We start from the raw sequence: 22206 nt of genomic DNA on the forward strand, positions 1-22206 counted from the left end.
GCTGGGGCCACCCCGCAGGCTCCCCGAGCCGGAGAGGAGGGAAGGGATGCAGTGAGGCAGGGGGGAGGGAAGAGAAAAAACAACAAAACAAAAAACCCAACACAGCCTTTTTCCAGCTAGCTGCAACAAAAAGCCCCCAAGAGCAGCAGAGCGCTCCCCGCGCACTCCCTCCGGAGCCCCGCTGAGACCCTTCGAGGCCAAGCGTTGGGCCCAGCCTTGAACCGACCCGCACCGGGTCCCGCGGCCCCGGCCCTGCCCCCCGGGTCCATCTTAAAGACACGGTGTCCTTGGGCATCGAGCAGGTGGTTAAGGAATAAAATAACCCCTATAATATCATCCCAGGACACATATATAGCTGTAGTCAAAAATGTGATGAATATGTATTAGTTTCAGGAATATAACCCAGTTTTTTAGGTTGTTGAGCATGAATGCTTTGAGGAGAATTCTGCATGCATCCAGGGATGCTAATAAACTAATGTCAGCTTTCTAACCTAACAAATTGGATAGAGTTTACTTCCCTGTTTTCAGTGACACAACTGTAGAACATTTGTTCTGAGAAGCAAAGCAGTTAAACAAAAAACGTGAAGTCAGATTAACTTAAACTGTGGTATTAAGTACTATTAAGAGTTAAGACAGTTTTTAAAAATAATGTAGATGATAGTTCAAATTCGGTGATTATCCTGTCATTGTCAGAAACGTAAGTTTTTAACATAGTTCAGAATTACTATGTCCCTTTTAATGGCAAAGTAGCACTACAGTTACCACCAAGAACAGGAGTGATGGATGTCAGATAAAATTGGAGCTCCTGAGCAGGGAATTATAAACCCATTGAAACATCCATAGTGCAAGAATCCATATAAAGGATTTTGAAAAAATGTATCTCAGTTTGTTATTTATTGCATTGTAACCATAAAAAAATGTTTTGGGTGTCACAATTGTTCTTTCATGGTATCTTACTTGTTTGATTGAGACTTTTATTTGTTTCACTTGTTCTCAGGTGTCCTGCAAACTCCTTTTCCCCATAACCAGCTCTTACAGTTCGTTGTATACAACCTGGAAGATCATGGAGCTCATGAAAGAGAAGCTTGCAGTTACTAAATGGTTATCTTCAGTCAAGTCACTGCTACCTGTTAGCACTCAAGTCCCTGCCCATGTTTTTCTTTTATTGGCTTATCTACTGATCCAAGAAAATGGAGACAGTCTTCGTGATGTACTCCAAGCTACAGCAGAAATAGCCAAGGCTGATTGTTCTCAGGTAAAGGCTTATTTTTAGTGGTTTGGGATTTTTTTCAGGAGTTGAGTTGGATTTTGCAGCCTGAAAGGAGCAAGGCTGCCACAGTTTCATGACCGTAGGTCCAACAAGTGGCAAGGCTATATCTGCATTCCCAGTAGGTACAATATGGATTCCTCCAGCAGCAGTGCATAGATGATCAGTGTGTTGACAACGTGCCCTCTGGGTCCCAGTCTCACCAGCTGCTGCCATCTGGACGCTGCAGTTGCTGATGCAGGCTGCCCTTCATCCTGCAGAGACATGCGCACACATACACCTTTGGTTCTCTGGAATTCACTTTTTGTGTGTCACTTAGAGCAAAAGATGTATTATGTCTCCATTTTGGGGTATTTTTTGGTTGTTTAGACTTAAGATGGAGACTGGCTTATTTGTTGATATTATCCAAGAAGTATGAAAATACAATATGAGGAAGCTGAAGACAGGCTACCAAATAATTTCTAGCTTCTGGTGACCTTAGGAATTATTCTCTGTGTTTTTTTGTGGTTACTGGAAGACTGCCAAGTCCCTTGGGACATCTTTATTCGTGCTTCTTAGAAATACATGCATAGTCTTTGTCTGCTTCAGTACTGAATCAAGCTAGAATTATAGAGGATGCTTAAACTTACCTACATAATCTGGAAAGATAAAGGATGTTATCTGGAAAAGCAACGTAATGCAGAAGGCATTGTACAGAAACAACCATAACTTCTTTATAAAATAATAAGAAGAGAAGTGTTGTTTCAGCTTTAATTTATGCCAAAGAACAGGCCTTATTTTTTAAATTAATTTTTAAAATTGCTTTCTTCTCTAAGAGTTTGCATGCTCTACAGCACAAGAGTTAAAAAAAAGTTGCGATTTTGACTGTATTATTTAAGTATGTGTTGGAAAGCTGATAGCATAAAAATCTTATCTCCAGCAAAAAAAAAAAAATCCTTCAATAAGCAGACAGGTTAGAAGCAGAATGGTTTTGCTGGAATATAACACTTTTTAACTCCTACAAGCCATTTAGACCTCTTGTTGCAGAGCTAATGAATGAAAAGGGACAGAATGTAAAACTTAGAGGTAATGAAAACTGTGATCTGACCGTGACAATGTGATCCTAAGCCAGGAGTCAGAAATAAGTTTTTCAGATATATTGCCTGTTGTAACTGAGACAGGTTTTTGAGGGAAGACACAAAGCATAAGGAAACATATTGATGTTTTGTTAACCAACTTTTTCAACTTTTTTTTTTTTTTTTTTGCAAAGTAGTTATTAAAACTTCATTTTCTCACTTAAGTAGGAAGTACCTGTGTTCAAAGGTCAGGAGTAAGCAAAATGAATTGCACTTCTGTGTAAAAGCAGAGCTGAGCTGATACACAGCCACCTGGATACCTCTTCTTTAATTTAGTTTTTTCTTGAAAATGTTTCTGTAAGTCAGCTTTCAAAACTATGAGTGGTACACCTCAACTATGAGTAGTTTGACACGTCCATTAAATAGTTTGTAACCAGGGATCCAGGTCCCAGTTCTTGTAAATTAATTATTCTCTAGGAAAAGGGTAGGTAAGACATACATCTGCCCTGTTGTGGGAACCTTTCTTTGACTTCTGATCCAAACTGCTGCAAGTAAGGCAGTTGTCTTCTTGTGCCTAGCTAGCTGTGTAAAAATGACTAAGATAACTCCAGGTCTTTTAGAGTGGGCTTCTGGTTTTGTGAACTCTCTAACTTGTTTTGTTGCATTGGGTCTTTCATTTGGATGATGAATCAGTGGCATATTACAGGAAGGGGAAAGGAATAATGCTTTGTTTATTAACTATTTGATATAGTTGTTCAAAATGCAGTTTGCCAGCCATACAAGGAAAGCAGTAACTTGCTGAAAAAATACTACTGAACTAATACAGTATCTGAGCAGAATGGTCTGAAGCCTGACTGTAGGGAATCACTGTTGTGAATTTCACTGGAGTAATCTTAAAATAGCTCCACTGACTTTAAATGAACACATTTAGAGACAAATCAAAGAGTAAGTCAGCAGAATTACAGAAGCTTTAGACAGATACAGGGGGAGTAATTTAACCTGAAGCTGCTCATGTTTAACATTATGTGAGGGGTTTTTTCTACTTTGTTTGTTCTCATTTTAAGCCAAAGCTTTTGTTCATCAATACAGTAAGTAAGATTAATGGACGTATCCTGTTGAGCTGACTATGGTGGTCAGACTACCTTGGAATTAAGAAACCTTGCAGGCTCATGAAAAAGTCCTCCCTGACTCTGGGAAGCATGGCTTGTGTCCAGAGGGAATGAGAAGATGAAGTTCAGACTTCATCGTATTTTTTGTTTCCCTAGCGATCAGCAGAGGCCCACATGAATTAGAAACCATTGCAAAAATGCAGAACTCAAACCCTGATTTGATGATACTTTATTACTGGATCACATTTTGTCAGCTAATAAGGCTTGTAGATGGAGAGCTTTTAGTTTCTAAAATTGCTGTGGGCTTTAAAATACTTTTCTGCAAAATATGTAGCATAATCAGGCATCTTTTTAGTAGCATCACATAAAGCAATCAATGTAATTGGTAATATAGCAAATGTTCTGCTAATCTGCCAGTATTTGAAAATTTGGTGTGGGAAAAATAGTGTGCTTCGTTGGGATGATGTTTCTGTTCCTAGTCCTCAGTTAAGTGCAACCAAGGACACCATATTCTCCAGTTAGCAATATCTAATGCATTTCTATCTTTTAAATGACGTATTTTACTCCAAAATATTTTAATGCTTTGAAACTTGAACTTACTGTCTGGCTCATTTGAACTCGGCATCAGCCGGCATCTGTCTTGTCTCTGACAAGTTATTTTAATTCTGAGTCTGCTTAATGGCTCCACAGAGATTATTACACTGAAAGATTATCACATTGTTTCTTGTAGGTTCAATGCTCTCTCTAAGGCAGGAAGAATTACCTTAGACTTGTCTCATCTTTCTCTTGCAGTAACAGTATGGAGGGAGAAAGCATTGAAGCTCCTGGATAGAGGAAATAACTGATTACTTTAATAAACTCAGTCAGCAGTGAAACGGCAACTATCGCTAACATATTGATGGTAGAGTTATACTTTGGGAATTGCTATATTTGGTTCTCTGTTTTATTCAGTTCCACATAAATAAATGGTGCTTTATAAAAGATGGTGAAAGTAAGTGGTTGGAATGTAGGTTAAGAAAGTGAAAAACTCATCACAACAAACGTGTTAGACCTTTTGAGTCTTCAGTTCCTTAGGGCACTTTCTGAAGGATGCAGTGGAAGGTGGTGTGCAGCATAGTAGTTAGAAGGCTGTTCTGAAGAAGAAGGAAGTCAGAGGACAGGTATGGAAAGAAGGAAGCAAAAAGTGGCTATTGAGCCCAATCTTATTTTTTAGCACTCACATCTGTATTAACTTGAATCTGTTCCTTTGGTGTTAGCAGCACTTAAACACTCGGTTTAAAGCCAGATATTTGTGGCAGGCATAACAGGTATATTCTGAATTCTTTGAATCTGTGAACCATGTCCAAATCAAACTTGGGCTAGAAGTCTACTAGCTACTACTTCAGCACTTAATGTTGCAGAAGTTTAGTTAAATATCTAAAGGGCAAAATTAAGAACTGTCCACTTTGGAGCCAAACTCTGAACTACCTGTACTCCAGCAGAATATATAGAAATGCTGAGATGTCATGGTGAAGGTTATAGCATAAAAATAATTGTGTGGTGGGGTTTTTTAAAGTGATCCAGATGGTCATGATTTCTGTGGCTAGTGACATTCTGTTTCTTTGTCATTCACAAAGGGACACAGTGGTTGTAGCTGTGGATATTGGATTGAAAAGCCACAGGTGATTGCTGTGCAAAATCTGAGTCGAAGAATTGTGTTTCAAAGCAAGACAGTCAGAAAGAGAGAACGTGCATCAAGAATGCCATCCTCATTGCTTTCATGTTTATTCCAGCTCTTCACAGAGTTCACTAACAGTAGCTCCTGTTTTCACACTGAATGTTGTTTTTATAAGGAGTCAGTTGTCTCTGAAGTAAACTGATGGAGCACATAAAAGCATTGCTAAGTTTAAAAATAATTACCACAGTTGATCTTGCAGACATTGTTCTGGTTATGCTTTATTTTTGTTTTGGGTTTTTTTTCCTTACCATTTTCTTCCATGAAGAGAGGCTACAGACTATTTCTCTATATGTATCTCCTCTTTCCCTGCTGAGTAAAAGCCTTTTTATATTGCAAGATTAATGGTTATATTATATCTGGTTTTAGCTGAAGCACTTTGGAGTAGTGGTTCTGGACTTTCACTGTGGAAGAAGGTCTTGGAGAATTTTTTAAAGGCTGAGGAATGAAGAGTAGTACATGGGCTGTTAGGTTTTCTGAAGTCAAATTGCTGCACAGGCTGCAGAGACACTTAAGAAAGACAATACAGTCTTTCTAATTGGATGAATTGTCTTGTGCAGAAATTGTTATTACACTCTGTGAAACCCTTGCTGTGCTGCAAGGAGAAGAAATTAAATCATCTGATTGAAGTCACTGGTGAATGTAACACAAGATCTATTTCTGTTATTTGAGGATTATGAGTCTATAGAGGACATGTATTCTTTTATGGTCTTTCAACTGCTGAAATGAACTATTTTAGTGGTAAATGACACCTCCTGGGAAATTCATCTGAAGATGCATTATTTTCTATTCTTTGGGGTTTAGGAGTGCATTAATACCCAGAAACGTAAAATACATTTTTATTCATGTAGAAAACGTGTTTAAGTTAAGGATATGTTGAATTGAATTTGGCTCATTCAGATGGTGCCTGATGCTTTTATTGTTTGATTGATTATGTGAACTTAGTGAGTAGCTGTAGGGAAACAATCATGTCATAGTCCGAGCTTGTGAACAGACTCTTCATGGTTGTAACTTACTGATTAAGATCCCGCTAGAGTACATGAAACTTTTGAAGACCTAGCTTGTGTTTTCTACAAAGTGCTTCTGATTTTTGAGAGAAATGTATTGTATAGTTTTATAAATAGAAACTTAGCTACATTTATGCACTTATCTGAAAAATTTGTTCCTTCATTTGTCTGAATTGTCCAGTAGTTTTGTCATGGCTCACTGAAACAAGAAATGCCAGAGTATTATGTGCTTTCAGAAGCCTTCTCATTTCACTGTCTTGCCTACTGGACAACTAGGTTGGTGGTTGATCTGCCAAAATTCAGCCCAGAAATGGAACTTGCTGTCCTCCCTTAGCTTGTGGTTTTGAAGAAGAACATCTGTCCCGTAGCTCAGAAAAAAGAAATCAGGCCACCAAATGGCAGAGAATGCTTCTTAGGTGTATTTATTAAATAATACCATTTCGTGTCACATGTTTAGTTTTATTTTGAAAGTGCGAATTGTTGGGGAACCTTAGCATCATTTTTGTGATGCAAATTATTTTTAAAATCAAAAAACATGATCTTGAAACCCTCCTTCAGATTCCTAATGACAGACTTGACCTAACTTCTGCATCCTCTGGTACCATGGGGAATGCAGAAGGCGGTGTTGACAGGCAGCATGCGTCCCACTCTGAAGCTGTTTCCTGCCTACTGAGAACTAGTGAATTGTCGTATCAGCTTTGTGGAGCTGTTACACCCTTGATGAAGATGTAGCATAAATTTAGTATTGAAATTAATCCCAGCACTGTTTGTTCATTATATGAGGGCGATGAAGAGAGGAGCAACTTTGCTGTACCAGAACATTTTGGAGTTTTTCCTAATCTTACAATTGAAATATACAGTTCAAAACAAACAGACTGTAAAGGATAATACTTTTAAAGAAGTTTATAACTGTCTTTACAGTAGCACGTGCTTAAATGTTTCCTCAGAATTTCAAAAATCAAACTTAGTATGTGTTTACTAGATGTTAGTGTAAAAGTTGTTGTAGAACTTTGATTTAATATATGTTTACTGTAGAATAAACTTCGTAACAAGATAATTAATGTAGACAGAGGACTTGAAATGAGCTTCCCATCACAGCTGATGAAGGCTGGGCTTAAGCAGACTGACTTTAAAGAGTTTGAATGCTATTTATAACTAAGGATTATGAATATCATTTGTTTTGAATATCAATTGGTCTCGCTGCTCATGTGTAGTCCAGTGTAGCTACAACTGAGAAAAATGAAGGAAGTAGTCTACTGACTAGAGAACTAGCTTAAGATGCAACAGAGTTGCCCAAGAACCTGCCTCTGGGAAGCAGAATGGGTACTATGGGAAGAGATAGGAAGTAAGCAACTTAGATAAGGATGCTGATCGTTATAATGATATATCTGTCATCTCTACTGCTGTCCTTTGTAGCTTATTTGCCCAGCACAGCATTTATCAGGGATGGATATGGGTTTAAAGAATTGACAAAATCCTCTTGTCCTCTTATCCTCTGAGCTGAGAGCCTTCCAGTTATTCTGCTGCATACAAAACATTTTGGATAATTTTTTTAGAAGACATTTCTTCCCTACTCGTATGTGTTACCAGTTGTGTGAAAAACTTACGTATCAGTGGATCACTGGAGGATCCACTGGAGGACCTCCTCGAGAATTCTGGAACTTAACATGGTGATGCAGGTCGCTGTGTTAGTGTTAATGATTACTGCTACCCCAAAGATACCGAATGCCCACTGCTTACTCATCACCCTGCAGTTTACCTTGTATCATTCAAAGATTTAGGTGACAGTAATCAGGTGATGAATTTTTTTTCTTGACACTCAAGGTAAAACATGTACCCAGAAATAAAACTGCTTTCCTCTATCAAGTCTCCTATATTCAAGGGGACTTCTTGTCTACCTGTATTATTTGGTTTCTGCGCAATCTCCCCATTACCTAGGGCTTGATTTAACCAAAGCAGGGTCTTGCTTTGACCATGTTGAGCCTTTGGCACTCAAGTCTTCTTTTGGGTTCTCTTTAATCAGGAAATTAGTTTTTGTTTTCTTCCTGTATACTAATGTACGTAATTTTCTCTCAGGCAATGCTGTTGTGCCTTTGGCATGGGTAAAATGGGGAAATACAACTGCCTTGTGCAGAGATTAGCTTAAACAAATCATTACAGTTAGGGAGTGGGAAGAAAAGGTTGGGCAGCAAATTAAATCTCATGTTTTAAGTGCAGGTTTCACTTTTCTGTGTTTCAATATTAATGCAGACATCTTGTTGCTGAATTTTAACTGGGACCAGAATTTACATTAATCAATTCTGCCATGTGCTAGAGAAGTGGTATGACTTACTTCCCCCATGCCCTTTTCTACTTTAAAGAATATCATGACAGCTGGGAACATCAGTGTTTTCAACACTGTTTTGTTGACAAATCATTGCCAACAAGGTACTGTGAAGAAACTTAGTTCTAGCCTAGCCAAAATCAGGACACAACAGAAGCTGTAAAACTGTCCAGCTTTTCTTAAATCCAAAAGTTTGAAAGAAAGGGGAGGGAGGTTGCCGGTGGGAAGTTGCTTTCAGTTTGGGTGTGAAAAGCTAATCAAATGGATACTACCCTATTTATTGACTGTGCTTTGAAATATTTACATATAGCCTGTCCTCTTTCTAGGCAGGTCATAAGGTGATGATTGGTTCTGTAGAAGGTAGACAACAGCCTTGAGAAATAGAGAAAGAGGAAGACTAGTCAATTCTCCAAAAATTTGGAAATTTTTTGGTTTATAAAGGATTTATTCTATTTGAGAATGTTGAGTGCTATTTGGAAAATTTAAAAAAATAATGCTTTATGGTTAATTAATTAGGTGGTAAGTGCAGATTTCAGAACTTAGTTTAAGTTTGTGGAAGCACAAATTTAGATTACTGAACTGTAAAGACAGTAATGTCTTGTAGAACAAACAGTATTTTCTTTCAGTCTGTGATTTGGAACCAGAACAGGGCCAAGTATACAAAATCCAAGAGTACTTGAATTATTAATTATTACTCTTCCTGTGGACTGAGACAGATCATTTTACAGTGAAAAATGTCATCATCTGCTCATGTAAAAATGCATGTTGAAACAAATGCTATAGCAGAATTTTCCATTTTTTTTAAACCACTATCTATAAACCACTCACGCACACACATATATATACATATGTATATATGTGTGTATATATATGTATCATGTATAAATAGCATATATATTTGTGTGTCTCTGTGTGTTTGAGTTTTAAGTAGTCATAATACCAAGCTGGGAGAAAAATGAGGACGTCATGAGTAGATTTAATTTAGGATTAATCACACAGTGATAAGAAGGTGTACAAGAAAAAGCTCTAGCACCTGCAGGTGTGAAAATACTGAAAATCTGATTAAAAAGGGAATGGAGATAAATAAGTCTCCTTTCCTTTATTGTCACTTCAGCAGCAGCCCTCTGGAAATTATGTACCATATGGTAAAGAATGCAATAAATTATATTGTATTATATGACAGGTTAGTCATATATACAGGCAAAAAAAATACATAAAAGATATGAGTTTTAATATGTTGGGACAAGTTCACTGTGTTTTGTAAGGTGTCATGTTGGGAAATTTTGCAAATTCCAATTTATTTCATACATTTGGTCTATTTCAGGTCCCAAATCTGATCCCGGTTCTGATATTTAAATTGGGAAGACCTTTGGAGCCTGCACTTTACAGGGATATATTGTATACGTTGCCTACACTCGGTGTACATAAGGTCAGAATGAAAAATTTTTAGTAAAACGAAATCTGTATCAATAAAAGGTCATGTATTTATAAAAATTATTTAGACTAAGCAATGTATAACATGCTTAACTGATTTTTAAGCTTCTCCATAGTCCGTTTCCCGCGCTTTCATGTGTCAGAGGAAAACAACTTTAAGGGATGGGACTATGCAACTACACAAATTTATTGTTTAAAATAACAAACGCATCAGTCGAGGCGTGAGATTTTACAACACCTCCAAGTAATGGCGACTAGTCCCAAGATTTAGGGTTACGTCGTAATTTATAATTTTCTAATCCAATAGATACTTAAAACGACACTTTGTTTTAGATTAATGACCTATCACCTGTGGCACTTCTCACTGCAATGCAGCTATGTCTTGACCAATAACTTCTCATGTCACGTACACACAGATGTCTCTATTATACCATCTACATTCTTAACTTAAACTATATAAAACCACACTATTATATTTTAAAACCCTTCACCAAAACACCCAGTGTACAATTTTACTTATAATGATAGGAATACAAGTTTGTAATCCTTTTGCTTAAAGTTCACAAATCTCTGTCAATTAAGCCAGACCTAGTCTCTTCCAGGGTTGTAAATCAAAGCCTCCTTTAATTGCAGGAGTTTCTACTCCTCTGTCTCCCACACTCCATTACTTTGTAGTATTTTGGATGGCATATGATATTTGTTTTAAAGTGTGATGTACATTATGCTTTACTGTCTACACTGTATGATCATTATATATGTCATGAGAGGATGCTCTTGGACTTGCTATTTGCTAAAGTTTTTTGGAAAATGACTTTCAGTTTATTTCTGATATTCCAGTCGGACAGTTATTTCCTGGTTGTACTTGGTTGTAAAACAATGATTTGTAGATTAGTCTCTGTCCTTGGACATACAAAATAACAACAACACTTGGTTAAAAATTTCTTTCAGGTTTGTGTAGCTCAGATTCTACGTGCCATACACATGCTGGGGAGCACGCCAAAGCTCAGAGCAATTGCCTCACGGCTGATGACATCATTATGGGAAAGACAGGTTAGAATATCCTTGTAGTGTCACTGTAATAAGTCCAGTTGGAAAACTTCATTATCTCTAATGAAGGAAGAAAATAATTTTGGAGCATTGCTGCTACTAGCATGTCATTATCAGCACTGTAACATAAATGGTGTTAATGGTGCCTATTCTGATCTTGTTCTAGTGAAATAATTTCAGTAGTATGTCTTTCATGAAACTTACTTTTCATTTCGTGAGATCTCAAACTGGGATTAGAAAATACATTTGTTTGAAGGACAGCTTTCTGCTTTTCCTTACGTGCAGTAAGAACAAGACCTTAGTGTTGTGGTTTAACCCCAGCCAGCAACCAAGTACCACACAGCCATTCACTCACACCCCCACCACCAGTGAGACTGGGGAGAAAATTGGAAGGGTAAAAGGGAGAAAACTGGTGGGTTGAGATAGATTGTTTAATAGGGAAAGTAAAAGCTGTGCACATAAACAAAACAAAACAAGGAATTATTCAACTGCTTTCCATGCGCAGACAGGTGTTCAGCCATCTCCAGGAGAAAGATCACGTGTAATGGTGGCTTGGGAAGACAAACATCATGAGTCCAAACATCTCCCCCTTCCTCCTTCTTTCCTCCACTTTATATCCTGTGCATGATGTCATATGGTCTAGAATGCCCCTTTGGTCAGTTTGGCTCACCTGTCCTGGCTGTGTCTCCTCCCATTTTCACAAGCACCCCCAAACTCCTCCCCAGCATGAAGTATGAAAAGCAGAAAAGGCCTTGGCTGTGTGTAAGCCCTGCTCAACAGTTACAAAAACATCTCTGTATTATCCACCCTGTGTCCAGCACAAATCCAAAACACAGCCCCACACCAGCCGCTGTGAAGAGAATTAACTCTACCCCAGCCAAAACCAGCGCAGGTTATGTGACAATCCTTTGCTTCTCATTTTTTAAAGGTGCAATAGAGACGTGGTCTGCAAAAGCTGCTTAGATTTCAATGTAGCATTAGAGTCCAATGATGAAAAAAAGCAAAATATAGTATGCAATAATAAAAATCAAAGTGGTATTTAGAAGTCCTGTAGAAGTGTTAGCAATTGAAAATCCTGTCACACTTTTGAAGGTGTGATGTTCATTTTTAAATGAAATCTCTTCTAGGATCGAATTTACCCAGAACTGCAGAAGTTCCTGGCGATGTCTGATATGCCCTCTGTGTCTGTTGACAAAGATGCTCAATGGGAAAAGCTGATTGCTAAAGCTGCTTGTATAAGAGATATATGTAGGCTGAGGTAAGTTTAAGTGTTAGCCATCTTATATCTTTGTAAGGGAAAACAGTTGTTTTCAGAAAAGCTGCATCATTATTTTTACTTATTCTGATACGTTAATTCTGAGTAGTATTTTTCTAGTTGAGACACTGACTCAGCTGTTGCCAACCTGAGCAGCTACTAAGTTTGGGGTTTTCTATTATGACTAATAGAATATACATATAAATGCTGTTAAAATTAAATGGCCTTCATCCTGGAACAAAAGATGCATTCTATACTGATCCAGGATAGAAACTTCAGGCATAACACTTCCGAATTAGAAAAAGTGAGAGATGAAAGAATGGAAGAAACAGCTAATGGTCTCTCTTTTGATCTATTCAAAGAGCGATATAATGTTTTTTCTGAAAACTGTGTTTTGTCACATGCACATTTTTGGTCTTTATTCAGATGTAATACAGTGGTTGTGCAAGTCTAACTGGATGACACATTGAATCTTTTCAGCTCTAACAATCCATGAATATCAGTACTTGATAATAATTTACAGTTCCTGTAAAGAGTAATTTTAAATGCATTGGTATTTACTTCCTGGTTTTATGTGCACAATATAACCTTTTCTATTTGTCACTTACCTTGGGGTCCAGTTTTCACTTTTCTTCTTGAAGGTCAGTTACTAACTGCTGAGAAGATTCATATATCTTTTAAGCATCAACTGAAAAACCAAGGTCCTAAAGAAAAGACCTTTTCCTTTACCTCTTCAACCTTTTTCCATTATGCCAAACAGTAATTTCTGAGAAATTTTTTAAAAGTGAAAAGCAAGAGTGAAATCATAATGCACCTGTAATACTCTTTTTGCCAGGTAAATGGTATAGTTGGAGTTCAGGTGTATGCACACTCTTCATGCATTTAGAAATTATTTGGAAGAAAGTGTGAGCAAATAGATAAGTCACAATTTACCATGCATGTAAGTCACCTACCAGATACCTTTTACCAGAATGTCTTACAGAGATAGTATGAGGAACTGTTGAACACCTTGCCCACCACAACACAATAAAACTGAATGGGTAGTTAAAGACTGGAAAGCTAAAGCAGCCCATGCAGTCACTGAGGGAAAGACAAAGGGCACTGCAGCAGAAAAAAAAAAATGGAAAAATGTAGCTATCTGATATAAGAGGGACAGAAAACCTTTGGTGCCAGAATCTCCACCAATACACAGTAGTGATTACTTGCAGGAGACTGCAACAAAGAAGCGTAAAATAGTGTCTCTAATAGCACATTTGGACTTCCATTCTCAGTCCATTCTTGAATTATATCATCTTTTGGTGTACACAACATGCTTAGATAAAACCATCTATAACTTAACCCACTCCATGATCTCTTATTTGGAACTTGATGCCTGCTGATTCAATTCCCTGTGTCACTCAGCCCTTAGAGCTCTCTGTCATATCAACCTTGTATTTTTTTGTGTGAACTCCCAGTTCTAGGCAGTTTTAGTTGTCACTTAAACAGAAGCAGTACTTAATAAATTTTTGTGTATAAATTATAGCTTGTGTGTATGTGTGAATATTGCCTTCTGTCTTCATGGTTTTTTCCTTTAGACCATACCAGCATGGAGCAGACATGTTGGCTGCAATTTCCCAGGTACTAAATGAATGCACAAAACCTGATCAAGCTTCACCCGCTGCCATAGTATTACAGGGTCTCCGGGCACTTTGTGAGGCTGAGGTAAGATTAAATTGGCTCGTCCTTGTGTTTTGAGTTTTGCTTGTGGTTCATGAACTTTTTTCCCAGTTGGATTTTTGTAAGAGTACACTGAATTGCTGCAGAATTTCTTTTTCTTCTGACAAATTTAATTCCTCTCTTCCAACATAAGTTAATAGTTCCTGGGAAGTTGTACTGTGACCTTCTGCTACAGGAGATCAGCCCTTCAATGCGTGGGCTGAAATTTTAAATCAGCTTTGCAATTTGCTGCAAAGACGTCCTTCCATGCATCTTTCCTTGAGATTTGAAAAGAAAGACTGTTTGGTGCATAATTCTGATTGGCTGAAAAGCACTTAATCTAATTTTTGTGTCTTCTTGCTGGCCTGCCCTGCTGGGTCTCATTCATAGAGTGTACCAGATAGGGAGTGAAATCACTAGCAGCTGGGAGGATTCTCTTTTACCATAATGCATGTATTGCTTACTGATGAAGAGGACAAGTAAGCTTTGGGACAAGCTGCCCGTAGAGACTGTGCTGTGTCGTCCCCTGGAGATTTTCTCCTTCCTTTTGGATACAACCCTGAGCAACTGGATCTGATCTCATTGTAACCGTGCTCTGAGCAGGAGTCTGGGCTGGAAATACCCTGAGGTCGCGTTGAACCCAAATAGTACTGCAATGCTATGGTATCTCTGAGTTAGGAGACAAGGCTCTTTGTATCCACATCCCAGCCAGTGACATCACAGGAGTTGTGATACAGGCACAGTCATGCTGTGAATCTACTACTGACAAGCTGTACTGTACAGGCCATCAGAGTATTGGACTGATTATATCCTGCAGGAATATTTGATTACCCATTCTCTGCTGAGAATGTTTTCCACTAATACACTTTCACTGCAGTGTTTACTGCAGTAGGGCCACCCATTGCCACGGTATTTGAAATCACTTAGCAGTTCACGAACAGTACAGTGAATCATTCATAGATACCAGTATTCAGTATAATTAAAAATCTTCAGACAATGGCTGCTAAGAAACAATTTATTCAGGGTAATTTTTTGTTTGCCTTTGATGTGGAATTTGGCTCTTCTTAAGGTCATATAGATTCTTGAATGCTGGCCTTGGTATTGAATCAGTTTTTTCCCAGGCTGGATTATATTTAGACTTTGTCTTGCAAAGAAGCAGGCGTTAGGTATATGATAAATGTCACATCCTACTCTAATAGCCTCATTTGAAAACAGATGTATACTGTACCACTGTTGAGGACTGGAAAGCTAAGACTACTCAGGATGGAAGGAAGGAAGGATATAAGGAAGGAGGAAGGGAAAATGGACAGACAGACTTCGTGGACATTACCAATTTTTCCTGTCCAAATTCAACTTGCCTTATTTCCCCAGCTACAGTGTAATGTTGTGGGAGACCAAATCTACCGCCTAGTTTTCTTGTGGTTTGGCAAGCTGGGTGACCATTTGGGTTAAGTTATTTAGTCTGTCTCTTATTTATTATTTAGACTTTAGTTTGCAGTGCAGGAAGGACATAATCATAGAGATTGGTTTTGTTTTGGTGTTTTCTGTCTCTGTCAGTGACTTAAGGGAAAGGGATATAGTCTCCGAGCTTTTCTGTGTGCAGCTGCTTAGATGTAAGATTTTAGAGAGCACATAACTTTCAGTCAACTTCTGAACCAGAATAATAAATTATGTTTTCATACGTATAGTGTTCACTCAGTTGATGATGGAACCCTATACAGCTATGGCTTTGTCAGGGTTCAGTTCTGAGAGTCTCAGAAAGGCTCCTTTGTAAAAGTAATGTGGTAACAAAATGTGCTGTAACATTGATTTCTTTTTTTTGGTTCAATCTTGTGTAAGAATAGTTATCCATTCTGCTGGCTGCAGTAATTATTTTGTATAAAGGTAGTGACTTTGCTCAAAGTGCATCCTACGTGAATGGTGTTAATAGTATAAGCTTAGCTTTTGCAGGACTTGCAAGAAGGGCTAGCTCCCTCCTCCTCCCCCCCGCCCCAACTTTTTGTTTGGTAGGTATAACAAAACATCTTTAATGAATAATGCACAGTGACTTGCACATCAAAAATGGAAAAAACCCACGCAGTTCTTGCCAGATCACATTTCCTGTTTCTCGGCATGTAATTTGTTTTTTCTCCAGTGATTTCAACAGAAGCTAGTGTATTTCATATGAGGCTCTTCTGGCGTCTAATTGATTTCATGTATCAAGTAGAGTATGCAAGCCAAGAAACAGTCAAGAATAAAATTGCTAAGTATAGTTTTTAGATCCCCTCTCCATTTAAATGTTGTTGTTCTCTGTTTTCCTCCTAAGATTTCTCACCCTTTTAGGGCAGTAGGTCACCTGAAGCAGAAGTGCTTTGTCTCTCCTCATCATCTGTAAAATTTAGCTTTTAATTTTTCCCATCTGGAAGTCAGTGTTTTGTGCGGTGGCAAGCTTGCTATTTTAAAATAAATTTTAAAAATAACAAGAAAACATAAATGTAAACTAAAAAGCATTGTACCAAAAGTGCTGTGTGGTTGTTAATGTCTCCAGATGACAATGATATATTAATTGGAACAAACCAGAATGAAAAAAACCCACACAACAAAAAATGAAAACAGACTTAAGAACTTTTACCAAAGTATGACACTAGCATGTCTAGATCTGTAAACACGTTTTCTGAATAGCACCGATCCTTTTTTTTCAGACAGTAATTGGCATACCAGTTTTGTAAAGTTCTCTTATCTTGCTAGTTTTCTAGAATATTTTGCATTTTCAGAGGACAGCTTTGTCAAGCTTAACAGTGTCTATGGAATCACAGAGCTTTTCCTTGGGGATTCATAACTAACAGATAAACTTCATCATAAGATATTTATCACAGTTGCCCATTCCTCCAGGAAGACATCATGTCAAGGTTATTACTGCTTTTATAACCTTTTTTTGTTTACTGTGGGTTTTTATGGTGTGTAAAGTACCAGTTTCCCACTGTTCCCATCCCCCTGTTCCAGTTTACAGTATGTCATTTGGTAGGAGTTTTTTGTAGGACAGCTGTTATGTTGCAAGTTGAGGAAATACCTTTTGAAAAGGAATTCTATAGTCCTAAGCTAAATCTGAAACTTCTGTTAGAATGCTTGCCATTTTTAAGGCCTTTTTTCACCTCTTAGCTGAAGTTGGAGAATATGTGTGTTACTATAGGAAAGAATGAAATTAAACATGCTTGGCTAGCTAATGATTTGTTAATCTTCGTAAATTACAGTATCCAATTCCACAAATGCACGACTTCTTTTCTCTACATATTAATACATGTTGTGTTTTCCAGACAACTAGCGCATTACAAATTTAATATTTCTAGATAGCTGAGGAGGAACTTCCAGTGCTAATAGATATGTCTGCCTTTCTGAATGCTGGAAGACCTTTTTTCTTATTCTTGCAAACGGTCTGTTTTGAAAGAATGGAAAGAGAGGTATCATTTTCCCTTGGAATGTTATCAGATGAGGTCTTTCTAGCCATCAGTGGTTGTTACCATAGAAACACACTCATGGGTTTGCTATTCCTGAAATGGATTCAACTCGAAATACATCTTTGGATTTTTAAACTGCACCCTGATATGTGTTTTACACTCACTGAAGTGACTGCTTAATTTGGCAATTACCTGCATTCAGTGATACCAAATATTCTGTTTTTTCAGTGCAGAATAATACTAAAACTACCTTTCTTAATGCCTTTGGGGAATATCTTCATAAGTATGCCTTTATTTGATTTCATTACGTAGATGAATTTGTGTTTCTCAGTGTCTTCATTTTCTGTTTCTTTGTTGTAATTTTTTATGCCTGAAAGACCTTTTCCTGGAATTTTCTCAGATTATTCAAAGTCCTGATTTGCAGTTTTTCCCTTTAGAAGGCTGAAAATTATACTTTCCTTTGCCATTGCTATTTTTAAATTTTCGTCTAGACTTTGGTTCTAAGCATACATGGTTTGGGGTTTGGGGTTTTTCTTTGTGTTGTGGTTCTGTGGGGAGGGTGGAGTAGGGTGAATAGAGTTGTAGTTTCTTGGGGTTTTTGGTTTTGTTTGTTGGGGTTTTTTGTTGTTTATTTGGTTTGTATTTTTTCCTGGTTTGTACTCTTTTTTTTTTTTGAAGTGGAGCCTGAAATCTGAAAGACAAATGGTAACAACAGATTATTATAGACAGAATTATTTTAGATATGGTGGCAAAATTCTGAAATATTAAGTTCTCCACAGGTAGCAACATTAAGGTTTAATGAAATACTGCATTGGAATTACTTAAGTTTTCAGGAAAATACATGGCTGGTTACCAAGAGAACTGTTTCTCTGGTTACCTGGAAACTGTTGTTTCCAGGAAGCAAATTATGTATCCTGGAAGACCAGTTATGCATCCTGTTGTGCTCTAGTTACAGTGTAAATGTGTACAGTATTAGGTATTAGTGTTCAGTATTTATTGTAGTTTGACAGTTTCCAACGGTTTCTGGATTCCTGAACTTTTGTGTTTTGCATTTGTTCTGCAAATTTTTTTGGCTTTGATTGATTTTAAGTATTAAAGGCATTTTGTTTTGGAGGGTTACCAGCAAAAATAGATTCCTTGGTGACTTCCTCTGCTTTCATCCTGTTGAATTCCCTGAGACAGCTTGCTTTTTAGCTAATTTGACCAAGTTAAGTAGAGCACTGATGTGGTATGAAGAGATGTACAGCTTTGTGTATTGCTAACAGTGTGCTATTTATTCCTACTGGTAGTTGCTTTCCCTGGTGAAGTACTGTGCAGTATTACTGTGTTATGTCAGTTGATATACTAGTGAATTTTCAACATGCTTTCTTTTTTACTGTTTATGAACCATATGTTAATTCCTGTTCTCAAGAAGGAAGAGCAAGGACAAGCACTGGAAAGAAACGTTGTTTAAGTGAAGTTGGGATAGCTGTTAGTAAGGATGCTTCCCACTTTGCTTCCAGGTTGTTTGCATCCGTTCGACATGGAATGCTCTGTCACCAAAGCTGAGTTGTGATACAAGACCCCTCATTTTAAAAGCGCTGAATGAATTGTTTTCCCTGGTTCCCTCATTAACAGTGAATACAAATGAATTTGAGGTAGGTACTTACGGAGTAAGGTGAGTCTTTCTTTAGTATACATTTGTATATAACTTCTACAAGTGCCTGCTTGATTTTGATAAAATTGCACCCACTACCTAGTTCAGATTAGTCAAATGCACGTTTATACAGTTTCACAATTTTCACTTGCATTAGTGAATCCTGGGAGATAGGTGGGAAATTCTAGTGCGAGGCTAATCCATGGTATCCCTCTCACAGAATGCGAGGACATGTGGATGGAGTTCAAAGCTGCACCCATTCCACTTTCCTAACTCAATGTATGTTGATATGGCAATAAGTTGTTTCAAGTAACTGCCTCTATTTCAGCTGCTTATTTGGTCAAAGAAAACATAAATGCGTATTTCCTTTGCTTTTGTAGAAATTCAAAGCTCAAGTTATCAGCTTTCTTTGGAGCAATACACAGAACAAGGTAAGTGATACAATTGAAAATGTTGATTTCTGATGTCAGTAAGGGATATTAAGTTTTGTACCTTTCTGTCAAGACAGTGTCAGTAATCTCATTTTCTAATAGGGTTTTGTTCTTGTTGCTTAACACTGTTTCTGAGGCAATGTACTACACATGAAAGGTGGTAACTGAAGGTTCTAACTTCTGCCATTTCCAAGGAGAATTACGAAACAAACTCTGCACTGGTATGACCTCACCTCAAGTCCTGGGGGCAGTTTTGGGCACCACAATATGAGAAGGATTTTAAACTGCTTGAGAACATCCAAAGAACGGTCACAAAGATGGTGAAGGGCCTTGAGGGGCAGCTGAGGTCACTTGTTCTGTTCAGCCTGGAGAAGAGGAGACTGAGGACAGACCTCATCTCAGTCTGCAGCGTCATCACAAGGGAAAGAGGAGGGGCAGGCACTGATCTCTTCTCTGTGGTGACCACTGAGGGAATGGCCTGAAGCTGTGTCAGGGGAGGTTTAGGATGGATATTAGGAAATGGTTCTTCCCCCAGAGGGTGACTGGGCACTGGAACAGGCTCCCCAGGGCAGTGGTCACAGCACCAAGCTGACAGAGTTCAAGAAGCATTTGGACAATGCTCTCAGGCACATGGTGTGACTCTTGGGATTGTCCTGTGCAGGGCCAGGAATTGGACTTGATGATCTTTGTGGATCTCAACGTATTCCAACTGAGCATATTCTGTGATTCTGTGAAACTAGTTTAACTTCCTCTGGAAGATTTCAGCCTTGACATGGTGAAGCATTCTTGACAAAGATGCTGCTATCACAGCTAACTCAATTCATTTGTGGGGCATTGTAATGCAGTGGGAATGTTGGACTATCATCACCATGGGGCTGGTGGAAGTAGTGTGTTTTAGTTTAAGACTAAGACTTCTGTCAGTCTATTTTAGCCCCATGGTTAACCCCAGGTGACAACTAAGTACCATGCAGCCATCCTTGTGGTGGGATGGGGAGGAGAACTGGAAAAAGGTAAACGCCATGGGTTGAGACAAGAACAGGGTAATAAATGAAATAAAGTGACTGTGTAATAATAACAACAAGACAAAAATAACAATAATAATTGTAATGAAAAGGGATATAACAAAACGACAAAGAGGAATAAAACTTAATTATAAACAAGTGATGCACAATACAATTGCTCACCACCCACTGAGGGATGCCCAGTCCATCCCTGAGCAGTAATGGGGACCGTCTGGCCAACTTCCCTGAGTTTATATACTAGGCATAAAGTTCTGTGATGTGGAATATCCCTTCGGTCAGTTCAGGTTATCTGTCTTGGCTGTGCTCCCTCTGAGCATGTTGTGCACCTGCTTACTGGCACAGGAAGCTGAAAAGTCTTTGATTTAGAGTAAGCACTTCTTAGCAACAGCTAAAACATCAATATGTTATCAACATTATTCTCATAGCTTGGATATTTCTACCTAAAGTACCCTCAGAGTGCTTGGTATCAAGCCTAGATAATTGGTCTTGCTCCTTTGCATTGTGTGTATAAAAAGTAAGCAATTGAGAGTGTGCCTTAGGAAAATATTGTTAAACTGTTTTTCAGCATTCAGTAGTTACTTGGTAAGCTCTTTGTATGTGGAGTTTCCAGTAGGTAGCAATACTATATGCTGTGTTTGTGATTTTCTTTTTTTTCCTGTTAATTTTGTAGGATGCCCTTGTAGCCATTTCAGCCTATAAATCACTCTCATCGTTTGGCTCTGAAGAACATACAATTCTTCATCTTCCTGGACAGGTAGCCATGTTATATGTTTGATAGTAAGCACATCTGACATTTCCATCTGACATGGGTTATATCCTCTTGAAAGGATATAACCATCTTGTGCCTTGTCTGCCAGAAGACCAGGAGCCTCCTGAAGGAATACAAGGTCCTGCTGGTGACCTGAGATGATGTCATGTGTGATTGGCATAGCTAAGTCTTATGAGCAGGGAAAGGCACAAATGAAACTTAGGGCTAAGCAGTCAAAAGGTAGTTTTTCTTATGTTGTTATTAAATTAGCAGTGGTTTTTTGGGCAGCTGATTTGCATTTTATGCTCTTCTGTTAGTGCTTGCAATTGAGTCTTGACACTAAGCAGCTCTTGTGATGGCTGTTTCTTCCATTTCAGTCACACTCATGGATAGTGCTTTTGCTCCCAAAAGACAGCCAAGTCAGGTTGAAAAGTAGGGGCAACTTTTGGAGTTAAGCTGAAAGGTTTTCCTGTGTTTTTGTTGTGAATTTTACAGCATAACATTTTACTTTTTTATCAATAAAGGCAGTTAAAAGGAGTTGAGGTACTTACTAAAAAGCTTTTTAAGCATGCAGAGGGCTGTTAAAAGCTGAAGCTTCTGATTAGTTGACTCTAACAAAATGGAAGAGTACAAGGAGATGAACATAAGGTCCTCTACGTGACTTTCTTTTTAAATTGTATGAGACACTAGGCAGTACTCAGTAGTCCATTGGTACTTTATGGCATAATGAATCTTATGGCTTTATAGTAAAGGTTTTATTTACCTCTTTATTGTAAGATAGGCTTCATTTGTGTGTTGTAACTGGCTGTTATGAAAAGGCTGGAATATGCAACTTTAAAATTAAAAAGCATACTTTATATGAATCAGTGAAAAGAGTTCAGCGTAAACCTGACAAATGAAAAATGTGTTTTACATAGAAGACCATAAGATAGAATAAGGGAAATGTATAAATTCTGCTGCAAGACTAAATCTTTCACAGTAGTACATAGTTGTGTATTAGTGGTGCAGTTACTTTACAGTCATATTGTA

General features: G+C 38.0%; 1 protein-coding gene across 1 annotated transcript in view; it reads left to right on the top strand.

The window, feature by feature from the left end:
- Nucleotides 1-22206, top strand: part of FOCAD (focadhesin) — a 96525-nt gene that overhangs the window by 33935 nt on the left and 40384 nt on the right. Inside the window, exons 12-19 of the mRNA XM_082300998.1 lie at nucleotides 998-1255; nucleotides 9800-9904; nucleotides 10858-10959; nucleotides 12084-12214; nucleotides 13786-13912; nucleotides 18843-18977; nucleotides 19357-19407; nucleotides 21100-21183. Of these exons, the coding sequence (XP_082157124.1) occupies nucleotides 998-1255; nucleotides 9800-9904; nucleotides 10858-10959; nucleotides 12084-12214; nucleotides 13786-13912; nucleotides 18843-18977; nucleotides 19357-19407; nucleotides 21100-21183 (993 nt within the window). The remainder of the gene's footprint in view (nucleotides 1-997; nucleotides 1256-9799; nucleotides 9905-10857; nucleotides 10960-12083; nucleotides 12215-13785; nucleotides 13913-18842; nucleotides 18978-19356; nucleotides 19408-21099; nucleotides 21184-22206) is intronic.

Source organism: Coloeus monedula (genome assembly GCF_965178545.1).
Source record: "Coloeus monedula genome assembly, chromosome: Z".
Lineage (NCBI taxonomy): Eukaryota > Metazoa > Chordata > Aves > Passeriformes > Corvidae > Coloeus > Coloeus monedula.